Here is a 19,621-nt window from a genome sequence, read left to right as displayed (position 1 = left end):
TATAATGACGTAGTAACTGTCACCTCACCTGAGCCAGGTAGAAACTGCTACAGGTGCGCTGCACTCTCTTCTTGGTACCTGGATAGAAGGAGGTAGAAGGTAAGTGGCGTGCAAATGACCACCTTGTTAACTGCCCCTATCAATTTACTCAAAACGTTGATATAAAAAGCAACTATGATATAGTTAATATTTTTTAACGCAATTAATAATTGGAATGAAACACATTCTGTATGAAAATGCTACTTTTTTAATAAAAAGTTGAAAATTTATTGTTTTTACGCGTGCCGACAGCATTAGTTACATATATTTATTTCAAATATAAAAATATATCACTTAAATATACGACGCATAATTTAGATGTAAGAATAAAGAATATCAGAATATCAGATGTATTTGTATATATATATAGTTTATTGAGTTTGACATATTCAGTAAATGATCTTTGAATTTTCAATTCTTGTTTTTACCTGCTATTTAAATTTATAACCATATAAAATACATGACAAACCGCCTATGACTATAATTATCCTTGCCGTTCTATGCCAAGTTTCGGATGTGACAAATATTTACATGTACTTCTTAATTTACTGTTTTGGTACGCCCACCTCAGTACGAAACCGCGTTTGTAGTTAATTTGTTTTCTTTTGAAATATTTTGTGTTCGGTTGAAAACGAAGTATACCCATTGTTACAACTTGTATTTCGGTAGTACTGAATGTAGTAGTAGTAGTGCATTTATATTACATGTACTAGAATCTCCAAATGCGAATATTTTTCGGTGCATTGATCTATTGCAATCATACCTAAGATAGATAACAACAAATAAGAAAATACCAATCATATGAATATTTCAAATTTAGGTTTTTGTAAGCGTGTTTAAATAAGTAATCTGTCACCAGCAACATAAGAACCACCAACAACATAGGAAGTTCAAAAATAGAATATAAAATGAATCAAATACGCTGTTTAGTCAAAAACCTCACAAATATTGGAATATATATCCATAATAACATGTTTATGAAAGTATTGGTGATATCTGATCAGTTGTTTACATTCAAAATACATTTCGATTCTTGGCACAAGGGGCCGATGAGCTTTATTACTGTAACTAGAATCTTACCACATATTACTAAATTGCGATGTGAAGGATGCCGCTGGCGGGACATCCTTACCCTTCCGGATCACCTAATGTCAATCCAGTTTTTTGTGGAAGTTCATATTGCCATGCTTCAGGTTTTTGTGTGGTGTGCTTTTTCTTTATTTTAAATTTTACATGTAATTGTTGTGTCATGCTTTTTACATTGGGTATTTTTGCCGATATTTCGATATTCACAATATGTAATGATACAGAATGAAAACATGAAAAAAAGGAATAGTATTTATATATATATATATACGTCTCAGAATGTGACGACTGACTCTATTCACTACACTGCTCCATCGGATCAAATTGATACAGGGAAGATATGTAAACGTATAGAAAGGTCTGAAAAATTCCCAACGATGTTAGAACTGTCAAATATGCGATGCAAATTTTTGGTCGTTCCCTCCACGGGACTCGAACTCGTACCGTTGTGACATCTATGGCAACACCTCCTGCACAAAGTCCATATATATATATACGGAAAGTATCAATGAAATATCTGAACGGAAGTGATGTTTTTATACTTGTATAACATTCTTGAATGTAATATTGTCTCGAGTATGTGCTTCTTTTCCTGTCTGGAAACTGACATTTGCTATTTGGTTTCAAAGCCAGTATACTGTTGAGATTATAATTTTAACACATAAATGGTTGTATTAAGCGACTTCCCATTTAACCGGAACCTTACGGTTGAGTAATCAAGGGAACCAAGATTATAGCTGTAATCAAAAGAATGTAATCCAGGGACAAAGACCATACATGGAAAACGGACATACACAACAAAGAACATAAAGTAACTAAAGTCATACATACAAAGTAACAAAAGCAAATGAGAAACTCTGACTAAAAACTGGAAGCATGGACCAGGTGCACCGGTAGGGTAAGCGTCCTCTACTTTTCTAGAAACTTTGTCCTATTTGCTAAGTTAGAAATGTTCAAATGTTTACTTATCTAGGTAGTTTTGTAAAATTGCAGTAAGGCTAATAATTCAAACAATACATGTTGAATACAAATCCGAAAGCAGTCATAGATTTCAAAATTTGCATGTTTGCACTTAATTTAAGTATCAATTATCGGTCATTAGGTGCCTTAAAGAATCATAATACATTAAAGGACGGTAAACCACAAAGAAGCTCTGACTTAATAAATATGATGTAAAAACCTCTTTGTGGTAAATTTTGCTATCATCGACGAATTATGAAAAGGGATTTTGTATTTTTTGCCTACGTGAAGACCATGGTATATTACATCTGACAAGGCATTAGACGTGATAGTTCAAAGCTGGAAATGAAAATTTACTTTACTAGGAAATTCGTGTATTATGTAATTTTTTCCTTATTAGTTTGTGCTGAGGGCACTTACTCTGAACATGCACTTAATCTTAACTTATTATATAGTCAAATATATATTAATAGAAGCTCTGTGTATAGTATAAACTTTCTTCTATAAATTATCGCAAGTGGTAGAGCATTTTTCAAAGTCGGTAGTCTAATGTAAATTAACCGAAAGGTGTTGTCTTTTTTAAGAAATATGCGGCCAAAGTAAACATAGGAACTTTTTATCTAATCGATATTGCGCGTGTCGCAAAATAAAGGCAATACCTTTGTTTCATATAAATGAAAAGTAGTCTATAGTTCAACTTGAGAGAAAATAGATATGCACCCACTGAATATTTACATGTAATATACAGTAACTGAATGTATAACTATAAATTGTGAAGTAGCTATAAGTGAAGCCAATATTTCATCAACTATGGTTAAAAATTGTCGATTTTATCTTTTTGTGAAAACGCTTATATTCAATATTCTGCATGGCTATATGAAGGAGATATATCGTTACAGTGTACAAACTCAGTGTACGAAACATATACAAAATCAGATAAGCAGTGATGATTTATTTCATCAATATACCGGTTTTCAAGACTATTCAATACAGCGTTATTTCCCTTGAATATTATAAATATGCACATCTCATTCCTTAAATCCGAATTATCTTTCATCATCAGCTACAGGGTCTTTTATTGCAATAAATAAAATTATCAAAGCGACATTACTCCATCAAGGTTAAAATTCCATATTTATCAATGTTAATATTCTCACAATTATCAATTCATCTGCGGCCTAATGGGCATTCATTGCTATCTGTAGGCGTTATTTTGATAAACGGTTATTGAATGTTTAACCTTGTAATTGTAACTTTCATCGATATAAGAGCGTGAAACAAAATTGATGTAATATTGTTCTAAAAAGGTGATTCATTATATTGTACTACAGGCTGTACAAGAATTTATGTTTGGAAGTGTCTTTCTTATATAGGACTCGCTTATTTAAGTATAATATAAATATGGCTAATTTCGATATGCTGTACGCGCAGATCGAGGAATAACCTCTTGTTACAAGCATTAGAACCAAATACATTTAAAGATTCGGAAATAAATTATTTTCAAGAAGTACTCGAAATCATAAAAACCGGAACGAGTTGGACAACTAGCCTGACGAATACCTTTGTTTAATTTGCCCGAAGACATGTACCGTAAATCGATTAAACGATGAAAATTCAGTAAATGTGATGAATTTGAAATAAAAAAGTTTTTTAAGTAATATAAATAAGTATAGAAGCTAAAATAAGTGCATCATTTTTTTCTAACTAGTATGCTGTGGTTGTGTAGTCGTAACGAATGCACTTAGCCTGTTAAGCGGAATTTTTTGTTCCAAAATATGAAACAGTTTTAAAAGATATTGCTATAAAAACATTTTGGTTTATAATGGAAAATATTAACGCTAAGTAAACAATTGTGCTTTACTACGCTATTTCCTAATCATATACATTAATCTGCAGGGAAAAGTGAACTTTATTTAACCATTTAAATGTTTTACATTGGTAGTATAATGCAAGTGAATTAGACAATCATTACAGTTCATAATGGTTTTAGGTACAAATTAAACCCTTTTACAGCTAATTGAAATAGACCGGTTTCAATTTCAATACAAATTTGGTTAGGCTAATGAGTAATTTAAATAGCTCGCAAGGTAGAAAACTATGTCTTGTTTTGATAATGTACTAAGTTTTGATATTCTTTCATTTCACTTACCGTAGAAATAAGAAAATGTTTTATAAGGTGTTTGACTGACTTATAAATAACCAAATAATTATTAAATTTTAATACAAAGACACCCATATAGTGATAGAGAAAAGGAAAAATAAAGACTTATCGTTCACGTTACTTGCAGTTACTAGTAGACACATCATGCATGTATAGATCAAATACATTCGTTATTCACTGCACTGATAAACGGCATGCTTTATTCAAATTCATTTATGATGATAATGTTAAAACCACAGAACAAGCAATCTTTATGCAGTAAAATGCATGATTACAAATGATGCAAAAACATGCAATGATGTTCAATGCTTATACATCAACATCAAACCATTAAACTACATGGCTATTTGGTCCGTTAAATGCTCAATCAAATGGTCGTTACATCGTTCTGTACACTGCCTTAGACAGCAAAACACAGTAAAGGTTAGTTTGGGGCTTTATTTTATTTATAAAACGATGATTTTATTCGTTTGGCGATTATTTCTTCAATTAAGGGTTTGTAACTTTTTGTAATGTTTCTTTTTTTTGTGGTTTTCTTCTGGTTTTTGCATATCAATCATTCATATTGGGTCACTAGATACGATGTCCTATTTAAAAGTAATATGTAATATTTGATAAACGAATTCTTAAATGCATATTATACAATGATACATTTATTTTCTTACTAAAAAATCCAATTTAACTAAATCAATTAATTATTACTGTAAACTGTTTTCTTCGTTGATAAGCTGTGCAGTATAATTTGCAAAATGTGCAGACTGCTCACTCCAGTGATCGAAATAGCTGTTTCATTTCAAAAGATGATATAGGCTCTTTTCTCTTTGAATTATTCTGTCAATTATTGATTGAAATGCTAGACGAATGTCATTCAGCCAATCTCCTGCTCAGCAGTTTTTACGATCAATTGGTCTGCATATTGTTGGACATATTTTTACACAGAATGCGTGTTTTGTATATTTTAGTCGGGACATCTTATTAGGCTGAAGAAATTTGAATAAAAAAGACACCACTTGAGTTGCTTTTAAAAGTTTTGAATTTGTAGTTTGAAAAGAATAAATATACATTCGATTTAACCGATTTCCGGTGAATATTTGTACTAATTTCAAGACTTAAGCAGTAACAAATGATCGTGATACTTTTGAAACGCAATGCATCTATCCGATAGCTAATCCAGTTAAGCAAAATTGTTTTTAATACTACTTGTTTGTGAACTAATCTAAATAGGAGTTGAAGACTCAATTCGTATTTTACGATAATGATACAATTTAAGGACGAACAATTTTTGTTTGTTGGTTTTGTTGGTTTTCTTGATTTCTCAATGTCCGATTGCTGTAGATGTAACTTACTACGATCTCATTGATAATCAATATTACATGGACATATGTTTTTTCAAGCATCTAAATTTAGTAAATGCACAGCAAATCCCCTTACATCAAAAATTTATTGTATGCTATGTACATGAAAATAATTTTATCTTCTGAGAAGTGATTTATTTTACGTAATGTTTTTCTGACAGATAATGTATTATGGACATAATTTGGTTTTTACAGATTATGCTAATTTGTATACTAAGACTATTTTAAGACAGTATGATAACTGGAGCAGTTTATGCAAGTTGTCCACAATGCCCGTAAATCAAAGAAAACCTTTTTTGTACCAGTATCCCTCGTAACGTATGACCTGTTTTATTAAGAAGTTCAACGACCTTACGGAAAGTTTACATAGGCGATGATTGCTTTATATGTTATATTTCCTATACCAGTATGCCTTCAAACTAGAAATATTTTGAAAGTGATTTGTAAAGAAAGGACTGTTTTTGTACGATAAAGGAGTCAGATAGAACTTGGTTAAACTCTTGGTAGTACATTATTGGCAATATCAGTATCATTAGTATAGATAGCATAAGCAATTTCCTACGATTTTATAGAAATTGCAACCATTGTCCGAATTTCTATATAAAGCATATTGACCTCCAACAAAAAACAGGATGTATTACAAGAAGCTGGAATTTCTCAAACTTCTGGGGCACCTGTGTTCACATCGGTTTCTAGTTGTGTTCATTGTACGTTTACATTGGCTTTACTTTAAATTTTAATTTGTTCTGTTCTTTAATTCGAAAGAGTTAGTGAACAGTCATTTGACTATTCATTCAGACCCAATGTTTTAAAGAATTTTGTTGAATTCATGGTAGATGTATCACACGAACACATAATCACTATTTCTTTGTGTAGCACTGAAATAAGCATTTAAAAACACATTTTTACATTTTCTTCTAAAGATTAGTAATGAACTTAAATGTCCATATATATGGATTTTATATATGGAGAGTTTTTACCTCGTTGTGTCGTTACGTTTTATTCATTTTCAGTACAAAATTTGGTTAATTTTCTTCAAATTTGATTTACTTTACTAACTTTAAAGAAACATATTTAAATATATCAATCACTGATTAACGACAGCTCCTTAAAATCTCATATTGTTTTTTTAACTCTTTTTCTAGTTATTGTACCTGTTTTTTATTGATGGTTTGATTTGGTGCAATGCAAGTCACTACTGTAAAGTGAAGTTTCAATGATCTTGCAGTTAGACCAAAGTGTCAGTTTGCGACTTAGGTAAATCAAGCACGGTAAAAATGTTGGAGTAGAAAAACTCTGACAGGTAAATCAAGCACGGTAAAAATGTTGGAGTAGAAAAACTCTAACAGGTAAATCAAGCACGGTAAAAAATGTTGGAGTAGAAAAACTCTGACAGGTAAATCAAGCACGGTAAAAAATGTTGGAGTCAGAAAACTCTGACAGGTAAATCAAGCACGGTAAAAATGTTGGAGTAGAAAAACTCTGACAGGTAAATCAAACACGGTAAAAAATGTTGGAGTAGAAAAACTCTGACACCCTCGGAGTCTCGTAAGAGAACTTGAAATATTACTCCTGGAGCGTGGCGCACTCTCGATTGTGTTAAAGTCTTAATTGATTTCGAGATTGGATTGGCTTTGGAATATCACATTCCCTTCTCTGTATTTTAACTAACAATATACAAGATCTCAATTTAATTGACAATATATAATCCATAATTATAGCGTTAAAACTCATTAAACTTATTAGAATACTGGTAGACAATTTTGTGAAAGAAGACGTATTTATTTCTAATGTACAACCGATGTACCGGGTGTACAAGGCCAAGGACAAAAGGTCAAAATGACGATGAACAATTACACATCAATAGTATACTAGAAAGTACACACAGAAAAAAAAAGAATTGCATAAATATGTTGTTGACAGTATTTGAGTGCTAGTGTACGTAAGGACTTGAAAGACATGTTTGTGATAGGATAGATGGGGCTTATGGGATAACTAGAACCATTAGGTATACGATGTTGTATTCTTCAACAAACATTGTAGTCGAAAAGTGGACATCTGTTGATCGAAACGATGTATTTTTTTTATTTTAAATGTATCTTTTTCTTGATATTATGTCCCTGTTTAAGCTGATTATACGATGAATGGATAAATATGCGCAAAAAGTGTTTTTACTCTACTCTTAAACAACAGCTGGTATTATAAAAGCACGTTTTAAAGGTCAAATACAGTTAACACCCCAATTAGTCATACTTAGTAGCAAGTTGAAATAGCGAAATGGTTTAGGAAATATTTCTTCAATGGTAATGGGTGCATGCTAAATGTTGTTACCAGGAGGCGGATCCAGGATTTAAGATAAGAAAAAAAATTGAGGTTAAATTTTTGGAATATTCTTCTAGAGTGGGTGCAGTGTAGATATCTCTTGGGTAAAATTAGCGAGAAATTAAAGTTTCAACCTAAACCGCCTAAATCTACCCCTGACAACCCATGTTTTGCAAATTTTAAGGGGGCGCACGTCCGCCACGCCCCAGCCTGAATCCGCTCCTGGTGTTACATAACGGTCCAATGAGCTATGCTAATGACAAACTTTTCATCTGAAACTACATTTTAGAGTCCTACATGTATTTCATTTATTTTACATTCAAAAGAAATACAAAAGTTCGAAAAAAGTGAATTGAGCTCAGACAAATTCATAATTAAATGTGTAAATTATTACATATACATTGAACAGTTATTAATTTTGAAAAACACATAAAGATACAATCACACTAAAAAGACAAAACCAAATCAACTAACACACAAAAGCAACCCATAAGAAAGATTTTCATAAGCTGTATACTTTTGTGTAGATTTTCACCTGTATTTCTCTTTGAAGTCTCTAAAGTATTTCAATACATTTGCTGTTGTCCTTATCCGTTTAGCTGACTCATGTTTCTGTGAGAGTTTTTACTTTAAGAAATGTTTTGAGCCTTATGGTACATGTTTAATTCTATTATGTAACGGCGGATATTTCAGTACATTCTCTGTGTGGTATCTGACGATGTGACAGCTTTACTCTTTTGTTTGCTTTAACTGCACAATACAGTTTTGAATATCAATTCCCATGATACATTATGTAATAAAAAATCAACATTGTGTTGATGACCAAAAGTCATCTAATCCGCGAAAGAAATATGATGCAAATTAAAGTCTCAAAATACTTACATGAGCCAACCACTTGAACATTACATAACACTACTGCATGTAACAGATGATACTTGTAACGACTTATTTTGAAATATTATCACTGTATCACCAATATTGGAGACAGATAGAAAAAAAGAAAAAAAGAATTATATCTGGCCAGGCTAGTGTCGTATTTAGAAGTAGTTTGTTTCAGTCAATTGAAAGATAATCGAACTACATGATAGTATGAATGAATATCAAACAAGTGTTTCACAACCGCTGTAAAATATTAGTTTTTAAAGCCATCGCCAAATATTTTAAACCAACCATTCCAATTATTTCGAACTTTCAAAAACAGACAGTGGACAACAAATAAGACTATTGACAGTCAAACAAACACACTGATAAGTGACAACACTACAATATATTTATTTTGTTTCAAATGACTACATAATTGTCTCTGAGTTCCGAAAGACTACATAATTGTCTCTGAGTTCCGAAGGTCTACATAATTGTCTCTGAGTTCCGAAGGTCTACATAATTGTCTCTGAATGACCTTTAATTTTCCCGTCAGATTTCGAAAGAGTACACTATATGTATTAGATGTAGTCTTAGAGCAGACATAATGTTGCAGTAATTATTCGATTGAGACTACTTCGTAAACTACATCTTAAAGGGAATATGTTTCCCTATAATGAACATAAGTAGTTGAAAAGGAAGCTGTCTTAAGAAGCAAATAATCAAAACTAATTTATAAAGCTAAGTTTACGGCCACATCAAAATGGTAAATTAGGATCACTATTACTTGATTTATCGATGCAAGATATGCATTGAACAGTTGAGTGTCTTGACCACTTTGTAATTAGCTTTTGCCTTTGTAATGACCATTGACTAGACTGATATATGAATTTATCATACACTGTACCACAATGAGAACTTTAAACCGTTCTTTAATGTCGGCGAGACACATCTTTTATACTGTTAACTGCGTTTGTAACATATTCTTGTTCATTTCACTCCGCCTGCCGGTCACATTCATGTCAAAGACGATAGAAATTTCTCTACGATACACCAAGCACACAATTATTGACATTTTCGTACATAACTTAGTACTTTGTTCGTACCACTACAAATATCTAATTATATCATGCGAACGACTTAGTATTTTGTTAGCACGACTTGATGTTACTCACACCATATTTCGTGCTCATGACTAAACATTTCGTGAGCAAGACAGTATTTCGATAGCACGATTTTTTCTTTATAAGGCACTAAAAGGGCTCCTTAAAATAGAACTAAACAACATTTTGTTTTTGCCAATGATAAATAAATAGCTAGTGTTTTAATGTAATCAGACGTACCGGTCAGACGAAGCATAGTACTGTGAAAGTACTATAGTTCGTGGGGTACCAATTTTCGTAGTTTTCATGGGTAGGTCAAACCACGAAATATTGTTCCCGACGAATAGTAGATTCTCATTGAAGTGTATACTGAAAACTTAAAAACCACGAATTCGAGGTTCCACGAACTTGTGTTTCTTCTATGATCCATGAAAATTGGTATCCACGAATTAAAGTACTTTCGTAGTATTACATTGAAAGGCTCAGTCATTCCCTCAGAAAACACACCTTCTTTTTATGTTTATGCTTCTTATTTCACCTCATTGAATCTTATTCAAAAGGAAACACGAAATACAATGGAAATACACGAAGACATGGTATTATTGCCGTGTCATTCTTTGAATTATTATAAGGCGCTGTGTGTTGTTTTTCTTAAAATATATTACGACATGTGAGGTCCTTATCAGCATGAAAAACTTGAGATGATGAGCGACATTTGGTGGTATCAACAGTGCACTACATTCGTAATCATTTCTTGGAAATGTTTCCCTTTTTCAATATTCATGTATGCACTTTAGATTTTAGCCATGCATTAAATCTTGATAAATTCATTGCATATCATATGACTCACTCATCCACAAATCAATGGTTTGGATGTATTCTGTGGGGGTCAAATCAATATGGCAGAAATAAGCATGTTCATTGCATATTACTATCTTCAAGTAGTAAGTATAATCTAACTCCGGAATAAGCCTATTTTGTCATAATGTTCAAAGTAATTCAAGTTATGAATCATTTTTCATGCAGTCACCTTGTCAGATATTGCATGATTTCATAACAGGATCACACCCAGTATTGAATTAACTATTTCATATTCCGCCAGTAAGAGGATTTCAAATTGAGTTTGCATTCCCTCGATTTTGCAACGCAGAGATCATACATTTGTATCCCCTTAAGACATCTCCCGAAACAACTTGTATCCGACAGATTTTTGAAAATGAGATTCTAAACCATATGGCAATGAATTAGACATTAACAGATATTTTAAAAACCATGATAAAGAGTACGAAGTTGCAATCTCCTACACAGACTTATAACCGACTTCTGATTTATAACATATCTCCTCACTTGCTTATAGCCTGCTATAATACTGGATGGGAAAAAAGTGTGGCAGAGATATAAAGCTTTAAAATAGCGAATACACCTTCTGTGCAAGAGATTGACAAAGTTGTAAACTAAAAATTGATAAAGCTGCTCATTATTGTAAGAAGTAGCAGTACTAACGGTAAAATCATGGGAAAATCCATGGACGGAACAACGCCGGGGACTCTTTACGGACACTTGACAAAGAACAAATTATACAACACATAAAAAGTACATACAGAGAAATGAACACCACAAACCCTATTAAAACCGCAGATAAACTCACATGCTCTGGAGAGCTGGCAGGGAGTACACTCATGTGCACCGAAGAACTAGGTAGACTCTTCTTCTTGAACGACTTAATCGTACTTTTAGCTGAAGGTACGATGAAAGAGGAAGGATATTTATGGCAGATGGAGGACGTCTGTCATATTGCAAATAGACGCTCAGACGTTTCGTACGTTGTTGATGTCACATTCGTTTGAAACGGGGCTGGTTACGAAAACCGAAATAAATTAGAATGTGGAGGTGTCAAAGGCAATATAGTATTAAAATGTGCGAAAACGGTTGTTGTTTTAGGATTACAATCATAAATCTTTGAAAGATGCCGTTAATTGTGGAGGGAAAGCATTATTCGATCACAAGAACGTCCATTTTCATATGTGGACGGGTAACATTAAAAATGCTTGCTTCCCATTTCACCAATATATCTAACTTGTTTCTTGGCGTACTTTGATAAAACAAAATTTTTTGGAAAGAGCAGTTTGTGCCACAGACGATGTCATATTTTTCATGACGTAATGATAAGATCAAAGCGTATTAAAATATTACAAATATCCTCCCTTTGATGTGGACATTGCAAAAATGGAAAGAAATCTATCTGAAGACTCTATATTTAAGGCAAAATGTTAGACATTTTTTTCAAGTAATGCGAACAGCTTTTTTTAATCGGGACTTTTATTAACTATATTGACAATTTATTACATAACCCGAATAATAATATATATTAAATGTTCAATCAGTCTTTTTGTTAATAGCCTTTTTGTCCGTATTTCAATTATGTCACAAATCTTAATTTTTTCTACGTTGTCCATTGGTTACGTTCTTGCTTACGGTTGTAAAATATAACAACGGATAGTATTTTTACCAAAGTATATTCACGTTTAAAGGACTGTGTAAATCATGTTTATTCTAAAAAATAATGAGTTTTATTGTCTAATAGTAGATAAATACGCACATATGTTGTGATGTTACGTTGTATTTTTCCCGACGTTTTCTACGCGCAGCGTTCTACCCAGTCTTTATCAAAAGCTTTTTTCGTTAGCTTTGAGTGAACTATCAAAGTATTTTGAAACGTGTAGATCTACATTACAGATATAAAACCAAATAGGAAAGATTCACTTTACACGCTTTCACAGTATGATTTCCGGTGGGTGCTACTGACTTTTTTGCTTGTAGGTTTGTTGGCATTCTGTTTTAGTGAGGGTGTTCTCCTTTTTTTTTGGCGCATCAGGAAATTTGTTTTCAAATTAGTTCTTGGTAGAGATTTCTCATACTTTGTAAGAAATAATTCCAAATCATCTTCCAAATATACAGAAGAAGATGTTTACAAAATTCTGGAATTTTTAATCGACAACATATTTGTCCAGTGTGATGGACGTGTTTTTCAACAAACAGTCGGCATTCCAATGGGAGCAAATTGTGCTCCTTTACTTGCCGACCTATTCCTTCACTCGTATGAAGCTGACTTTATAGCTGATTTGATCCGAAAGAAAGAATATCGTTTGGCTAGATCCTTTTATCACAGTTTCCGCTATATAGATGACATATTATCTTTAATCCTAATTTCGGGGATTTGATACATCGCATATACCACAAAGAACCCCAAAGAACTTGAGATAAAGGATACTACAGATACTGTAGGGTCAGCTTCATATCTTGGCCTACACTTAGAAGTCGATGGTAAAGGAAAACTATTGACCAAACTTTACGACAAACCCGACTTTTCATTCAGAATTGTCAACTTTCCTTTCATCTGTGGCAACATCCCTTCAGCACCTGCGTATGGAGTGTTCATATCACAACGCATATGTTATGCCAGAGCTTGCCGAAACTACGCAGACTTTTTTGTATCGCGCTAGAACTCTAACAAATAGGCTTCTGGAACAGGGTTATGTTGAAGTCATCACTACAGACGTTTTATGGTCGTCATCATGAACTCGTGGATCGTTATGGTGTACCCATCTGCACCATGAAAACTGATTTATTAAACAGGTCATAGTTTTCCTTTCCTCGTTTGTCTACCCCGGACTTGACTTTTTATGAGCAACTCGGTGGGTGTTTCTAGAAAAACAGAGGACGCTTACCCTACCAGTGCACCTGGTCCATGCTCCCAGTTTTTAACGGAGTCCGAGTTGCTCATTTGCTTTTGTTACTTTGTATGTATGATTTTAGTTACTTTATGTTCTTTGTTGTGCATGTCTGTTTTCCATGTATGGTCGTTGTCCCTGGATAGCATTCTTTATAACCTTGGTTCCCTTGATTACTCTTTCATAATTCCTAACGTTTTTCTCATAGGATAAAATTTCCTTCAAATCATTTTTAAATGGTTGATACCAAACTATTTACCATATCAGGATGTAATCTGATCATTTTAATTGACCAAAACGTACGAAATATTAATATCGATCGGATAATTAAATAATAAAACATGTCGTGTGTGTTATTTTATGTAAAAAATTAAATAAGCACACTTTTTTTTTACATATAACAATTATAGAACGATGTACGTCGCAATACAAAAAAAGACGTCAAATTTTGCCGATTCCGACGTTGCCAAAAATGACACCAACACCGTACGCTACGTCTCAATATTGGTCACTTTAACATTTGTATATAACATGTGCATGTATTTCCCATACGTTACGCCTCATTGATACTTTGATGAACTCATATTGCACTTGTGTCACACGAAGGTTATTCACTTGATAGAGGATTAAACGTTTTATGGCATAACAGATCGTGGCCTAAATAAGCAGATTCATCGACTTCAAGACACTTGACATAAACACAGATGCAATCCTAACCTGCCTTGATTATTCATCAAATGAAAGCAGAATTGGAAGATTTAAGGCTGAATTAAATGACAGAATGGCAAAGTTTCTTCATTTGTTTTTTCTTACTATATATAAGTAAAACTTCTATATAAAACTATTACAAAGAGAAATCAAAATGTATCGTATGCTATATTTGTGAACATCGTATACGGTTGAGGCCGATGGTTGATGATTTTAAAATAATTAATATGTAGACATTTCGTACGACCAACCTATAATTGTACACAGTAATGAGTTGTTATCGTCATCTAAATCTACAAACCATTTACGTAATAAGGCGTTTTCCGATCCTTTTTAAATTTTCGCATGTAATTCAGTTGGGATTTTTTTTTATTACATTCATTTGCAAGTATGTGTGTCTTTATTGAGTTCAAGATGTCCACACTACCGAGGTGTGTGGACCTGGACTATACGAAGAAAAGTATTCAATTTCTAGGAAAAAAACGTGATAGTCCAAGCAATGGCGACCTAGTAATGCTTTATTACAGACAGTTTTATAACATCTATTTTAATTAACATTTTTCTTCGTCAATTGCGATTTAGTTTTCGAGTTAATATTTCTTTCTGGAAAGTATAGACGATAAATAAATCTAACTAAATCATAGGCAAAATTATATGATGGGATTATGGCATGTATCGTAATTATTATCACCAATTTTGTTCAATATTAATAAAACACGGAATATGAATAATGATAATTGTAATAAAAATCGAGTTTCGACATTAATATAACTTTCCTATGCATCGACTGACATTTGGACACAAATGAAACTTTATATACAGATCAATATATATACATCTGTTTCAATGATTTTCTTGTTTTACACGTCAGTGGAGAGAATATTTTTTATCATGTTCACACGCGGGCGTGTTATGGAGGGATAAAATGGGAATTACATGAACTATCAAAGGTAGGCCCGTACTCTTTGGTAACTTCAAATCCATTGTCATTTTTATCATAGAGTTTGGTCACAAACCTTTCATCACTTATTTACAATCCATTCAACGATATAACACTCAAACTAGGAGTAAAAAGGAGTTTGTAAATTGAACATTTATGATTAAAACGTATTTTAGAAGAATAAGCTAGTTCTTGGAGATGACGAGAAAATCGTATAAGGTAGTAATATATTTGTGACTGCTAAACAAAATGTTTACGAGGTGCTTGAATTTGTACTTGAAACAGGACTGTCGAAAATAATACATCTATGATCACCTATTGCGGGGGATAAACTGTTAGAAATGACAGATTTAAAATTTACAAAGCGTTGTTAACCTGCATTACATGAATTTTAATGGCTAGTAAACGGACTGAAAGAGAAACATAACTTGATGCAAACAGACAAAGTCTATCAAATTATTCAACTTTACGTGACCGTTAAATGAGCACTTTATTAACACGGGTTACATGTAATATTAACACGGGTTACATGTAATATTAACACGGGTTACATGTAATATTAATAACTGGCCTGTTGCGGTTAATATTTAGAACGACCTAAGTGTAATATAAGTGTCTTGTTTTTTAAGAAGTAAACATGTTACCCCACTTTCATATCGTCATCTTTGTCGTTTTTTTGTAAATATGTATCTATCTCTCGATCAATATGCACCATGTCAACCTAATACATTGCGGGTTAGACTAATGTTTTCATAAAAAACATAATCCGACACCCACTTGGGCCTTTAATGTATGTTTTGCCAAGGTAGTTCGAATTCCCAAAAACTCTCTTTCTAATTTAGTATTTAGATAAAAAAAAACATTAGGATTGCAGGATCGGTAAAAATAAGGACTTTGTAAATATGTAGTGTTACCTAATTTAGTAACTATGAACATCAGACTTTATAGTTTTTTAGTTTTATCAAACAAGCCGGCCATTCCTTCCTATTACAGTATAAACTGTGTCTCCGATCAATTTTCATTATAAACAAGTAATTATTTCTGCTTGAAAGGCATGTGTCTTTAAACGCCAGATGTGCTAAATGTGGAAAATCATCAATTGTTTGTTCAAATAGAAATTATAGATAAATACTACTGATCAAGCGAGCTTAAACAAATACGAAGGTTGCTCCATTGTGTGGGTCAAGATAACTTAAGACGTTTTTTTTTGCTGCGTGGAAATAGTAAATAAGTCTGTGTCTTACACAAATCGATCGCCATAGTGTGCATCAATCTACATTTGTACAGTAAACTTATAGGGATTTTCTCGAGACACTTCCCCATAATCTGTCAAGTTGGTTTCTGTGCTTTATTACCCGTCTCTATCATCCTTTATTGTATGATTTTCATTTCTTATTAAAATATGATTTCATGACCTTCATATCCAAAGTGTTTTTGTTCTATACTTACAGTAAAAACTGTCGTCGGCTGTTAAAACATCAACTTTCGACGACATGGAAGACAATAAAGCAGAATCAAACGGGGATGCAGTATCCCCCCAGAATATTGATGTCGAGGCTGGAGTCATGGACGAAACCGTCATTTCAGATACCGCCAGTGACGAACCTAAGCTGTATCAGGCGAATAAGTTCAGAAGGGAATATCGACAAGGTCCGAAAGACCACACCATCAAAGACACATTTTGTACTAACTGTGATTCAATGTGTAGTTGTTCGGGAGAGCAAATAAAAAAAGCTTTCCTGAAGACAGTCCCCTTCATCAACATCATGAAAAAGTACAAACCGCGTACTGATCTCCCAAATGATATCATAGCTGGATTTACAGTCGGGGTAATGCAGCTTCCACAAGGTACAATTATAATTTTTACCGTCATGGTGGTCTCAGGGTAGCGTATTCTCCTAGAGTGGGAAGGTCGTGGGTTCGAGTCATATCAAAGAATTTAAAATTGGTAGTCAATGCCTCTCTGCAAAGCATGCGGTATTTAGGAGATAGTGAGGCCACAGGTTGTCTCGAACGGAGTCAGAACAATGTGTCCAAGTGGGATGAGGCTGTTACTCCTATGAGCTGGCACAATAAGAATCCTGCATATCAGACTAGTACATAGCAGGGTCTTTTCGGTATGTCAATCGTTCTACTCCTGGAAGACATGAAATATCATAGGACTTGAAAATATAATCAATAAATCAATCAATCAATCATTTAAATTATGAACAAAAGTTTTATATATTTTTAACACACGAGTTGGGCATATTCTTTAAAAATATTTTTGTAAAAAACCCTATGTAAATTACAGGAATGGCGTACGCTATGTTGGCAGACCTCCCACCAATTGTTGGCCTCTATGTGGCATTTTTTCCAGTATTAATATATTACTTTCTGGGCACATCAAAACACATTTCTATGGGTAAGTCGTACTACATGAGTAAACTCTTAGTAAAATGCGTATATAAATATATATATAAATGTTAGTCCAACCGATACATAATTTATAGCAACTTCGGGAAATGGTTTACAAGTTATCGGTAGAAGTTGGTTCTTTTGCATTTTACCAAATATACAAAAACCTTTTTATTTTACAGCTATGAATAATTCATACATTCTTATGCGCTTGTATAGTTTGCAAATTAATTTGATATTGTACATGTTCAAATAGCGAGCACAGTGAGCGAGCAAGACTTCATACTTACAGTAGATCAATATTAATCTCAAGTTCGATCTTTACTTTCATTGTTAATGGACATTAATCTCATCTTTTAAATATTCATCTGGTAAATACCACTCTTCTTCACAAAGGGTTTATTCTCTAGCTTCGCGAATCCCTCATGTGATGAGAATTATTTTACATCCTGTATAGTAGAGCCTTTAAGCCAGCGGAGTGAATCAAAAACAGTTTTAGCTCTGCGGAGGAGCTTAATAAATGCATACCCATCATTGATAATTATGCAATATTGTCGGAATTCCGGAACGCTTCGGTTCTTTTTTCGAAAATACAATATCTACAAGGATATATTGCAAGGTCGTTTTCTCGGGCTTTTCTATTAAAATCAAGAAGCAAATACTTGTTACTATACAAGTCTTTTGTATTTGGTTCGCTGTTGTACGAACTGTGTAAATATATCATTGGGTTCCATTAAAAAAGTAAATAAGAGATCAGTTCAGTACTATAAGTCATTCAAAACAATGTTTTAAAAATAAGTTTGCATTGGAACAGGCAAAGATGTCAATGATTAACAGATTTACAGAAAGTCCTATCCTTTTCAACATAATTGTTATATTGTTATTTAATAATAAGTGCTGATTTGATTAGGTACTGTTGCTGTTGTGAGCCTTATGACAGGGTCTATCGTATCGCAACTAAAGGAGAAAACAAATTCTATAACTCTCGATACTCTGAACATGACAGATGCTAATTCTACGACAACACTATCTCCCGTGGAATCTCTTATTTCTGAATTGGATGCGGAGAAGATGGCTCTAGCAGCATCAGTTTGTTTTCTTGTTGGGGTCATACAGGTATGGCTGGCGGCAGACTTTTGTTATATGCAATGTTTCAAAAGTCAGTTAATTAAACCCAATTAGGATTTAAAATGTGAGTTTGTATCTTTAATTTTCATATGTGATCTTTGCCTACAACAGTAGAAAACTTCCAAGACAGCAATAAAAAAAAATGATTTTTTTTCCGATGTATTACCGAATCATAACTTACAAGCATGAAATGCAATTGTCATATGTATATTTGGTAACAGCATTTTAAAATCTGGCATGGGTATTTTTGTGCCCTTTGCATAAATTATCCCCGTATAAATGATCTTTTAGAATTAACAGTTCTATCATGATGGTATGTTTTGTATTTTAGATATTGTTTGGTGTCTTCCGACTTGGTTTTGTGACTACATACATGGGTGATTCTTTGGTGAGTGGATTTACCACTGGTGCCGCAGTGCATGTCTTTACCAGTCAGGTCAAGTACATCTTTGGATTGAAAATAAAGAGATTCCCGAACCTTTTCCAAATATTCAATGTAAGTAATTTGATTGATTTTCTTACTTTGACTCATTCATCTGCATCATGCGTACAAATACAGCGAAACCTGTCTTAACCGGAACCCTTTTGAACTTTTGTTCGGTTTATACAGGTTTTAAATTTACCAATGTTTAAAGCACAGTTAAGGAGGTAGACCTGGGGTAAGGGACATAACTCTTGAAATCAGTGACATGTTTATATCATATTCAATTTCGCCAAAGCCTATCAAGCTTTCATTTGAAACAGAATGAAATCTATCCAAGTTATCTTGATGCTTACATGAGATTGATGTAAATCTGAATACAAACGTTCCACTGATTTGTAAGAGTTGT

General features: G+C 33.2%; 1 protein-coding gene across 4 annotated transcripts in view; it reads left to right on the top strand.

Moving 5' to 3' along the window:
- LOC148604549 (prestin-like) overlaps window positions 1–19,621 on the top strand; it is a 34,126-nt gene continuing 14,505 nt past the window's right edge. For 2 of the 4 annotated variants that reach the window (XM_088549206.1, XM_088549203.1), the window contains exons 1-5: window positions 15,167–15,276; window positions 16,718–17,114; window positions 17,560–17,670; window positions 18,574–18,779; window positions 19,123–19,287. In XM_088549206.1, coding sequence (XP_088405332.1) covers window positions 16,760–17,114; window positions 17,560–17,670; window positions 18,574–18,779; window positions 19,123–19,287 — 837 coding nt within the window. In that variant the 5' untranslated portion in view covers window positions 15,167–15,276; window positions 16,718–16,759. Of the gene's footprint in view, window positions 100–15,166; window positions 15,277–15,467; window positions 15,486–16,717; window positions 17,115–17,559; window positions 17,671–18,573; window positions 18,780–19,122; window positions 19,288–19,621 lie in introns of those variants that run through there. The other 2 variants (XM_088549204.1, XM_088549205.1) reach the window with 2 other exon arrangements.

The sequence above is a fragment of the Perna viridis genome, chromosome 10 (assembly GCF_037379345.1).
Source record: "Perna viridis isolate PV_CMFRI_1.1 ecotype Kerala chromosome 10, ASM3737934v1, whole genome shotgun sequence".
NCBI lineage: Eukaryota > Metazoa > Mollusca > Bivalvia > Mytilida > Mytilidae > Perna > Perna viridis.
Note: the sequence above shows the minus strand (reverse complement) of the source record. Positions and strands in the feature narration are given on the sequence as shown.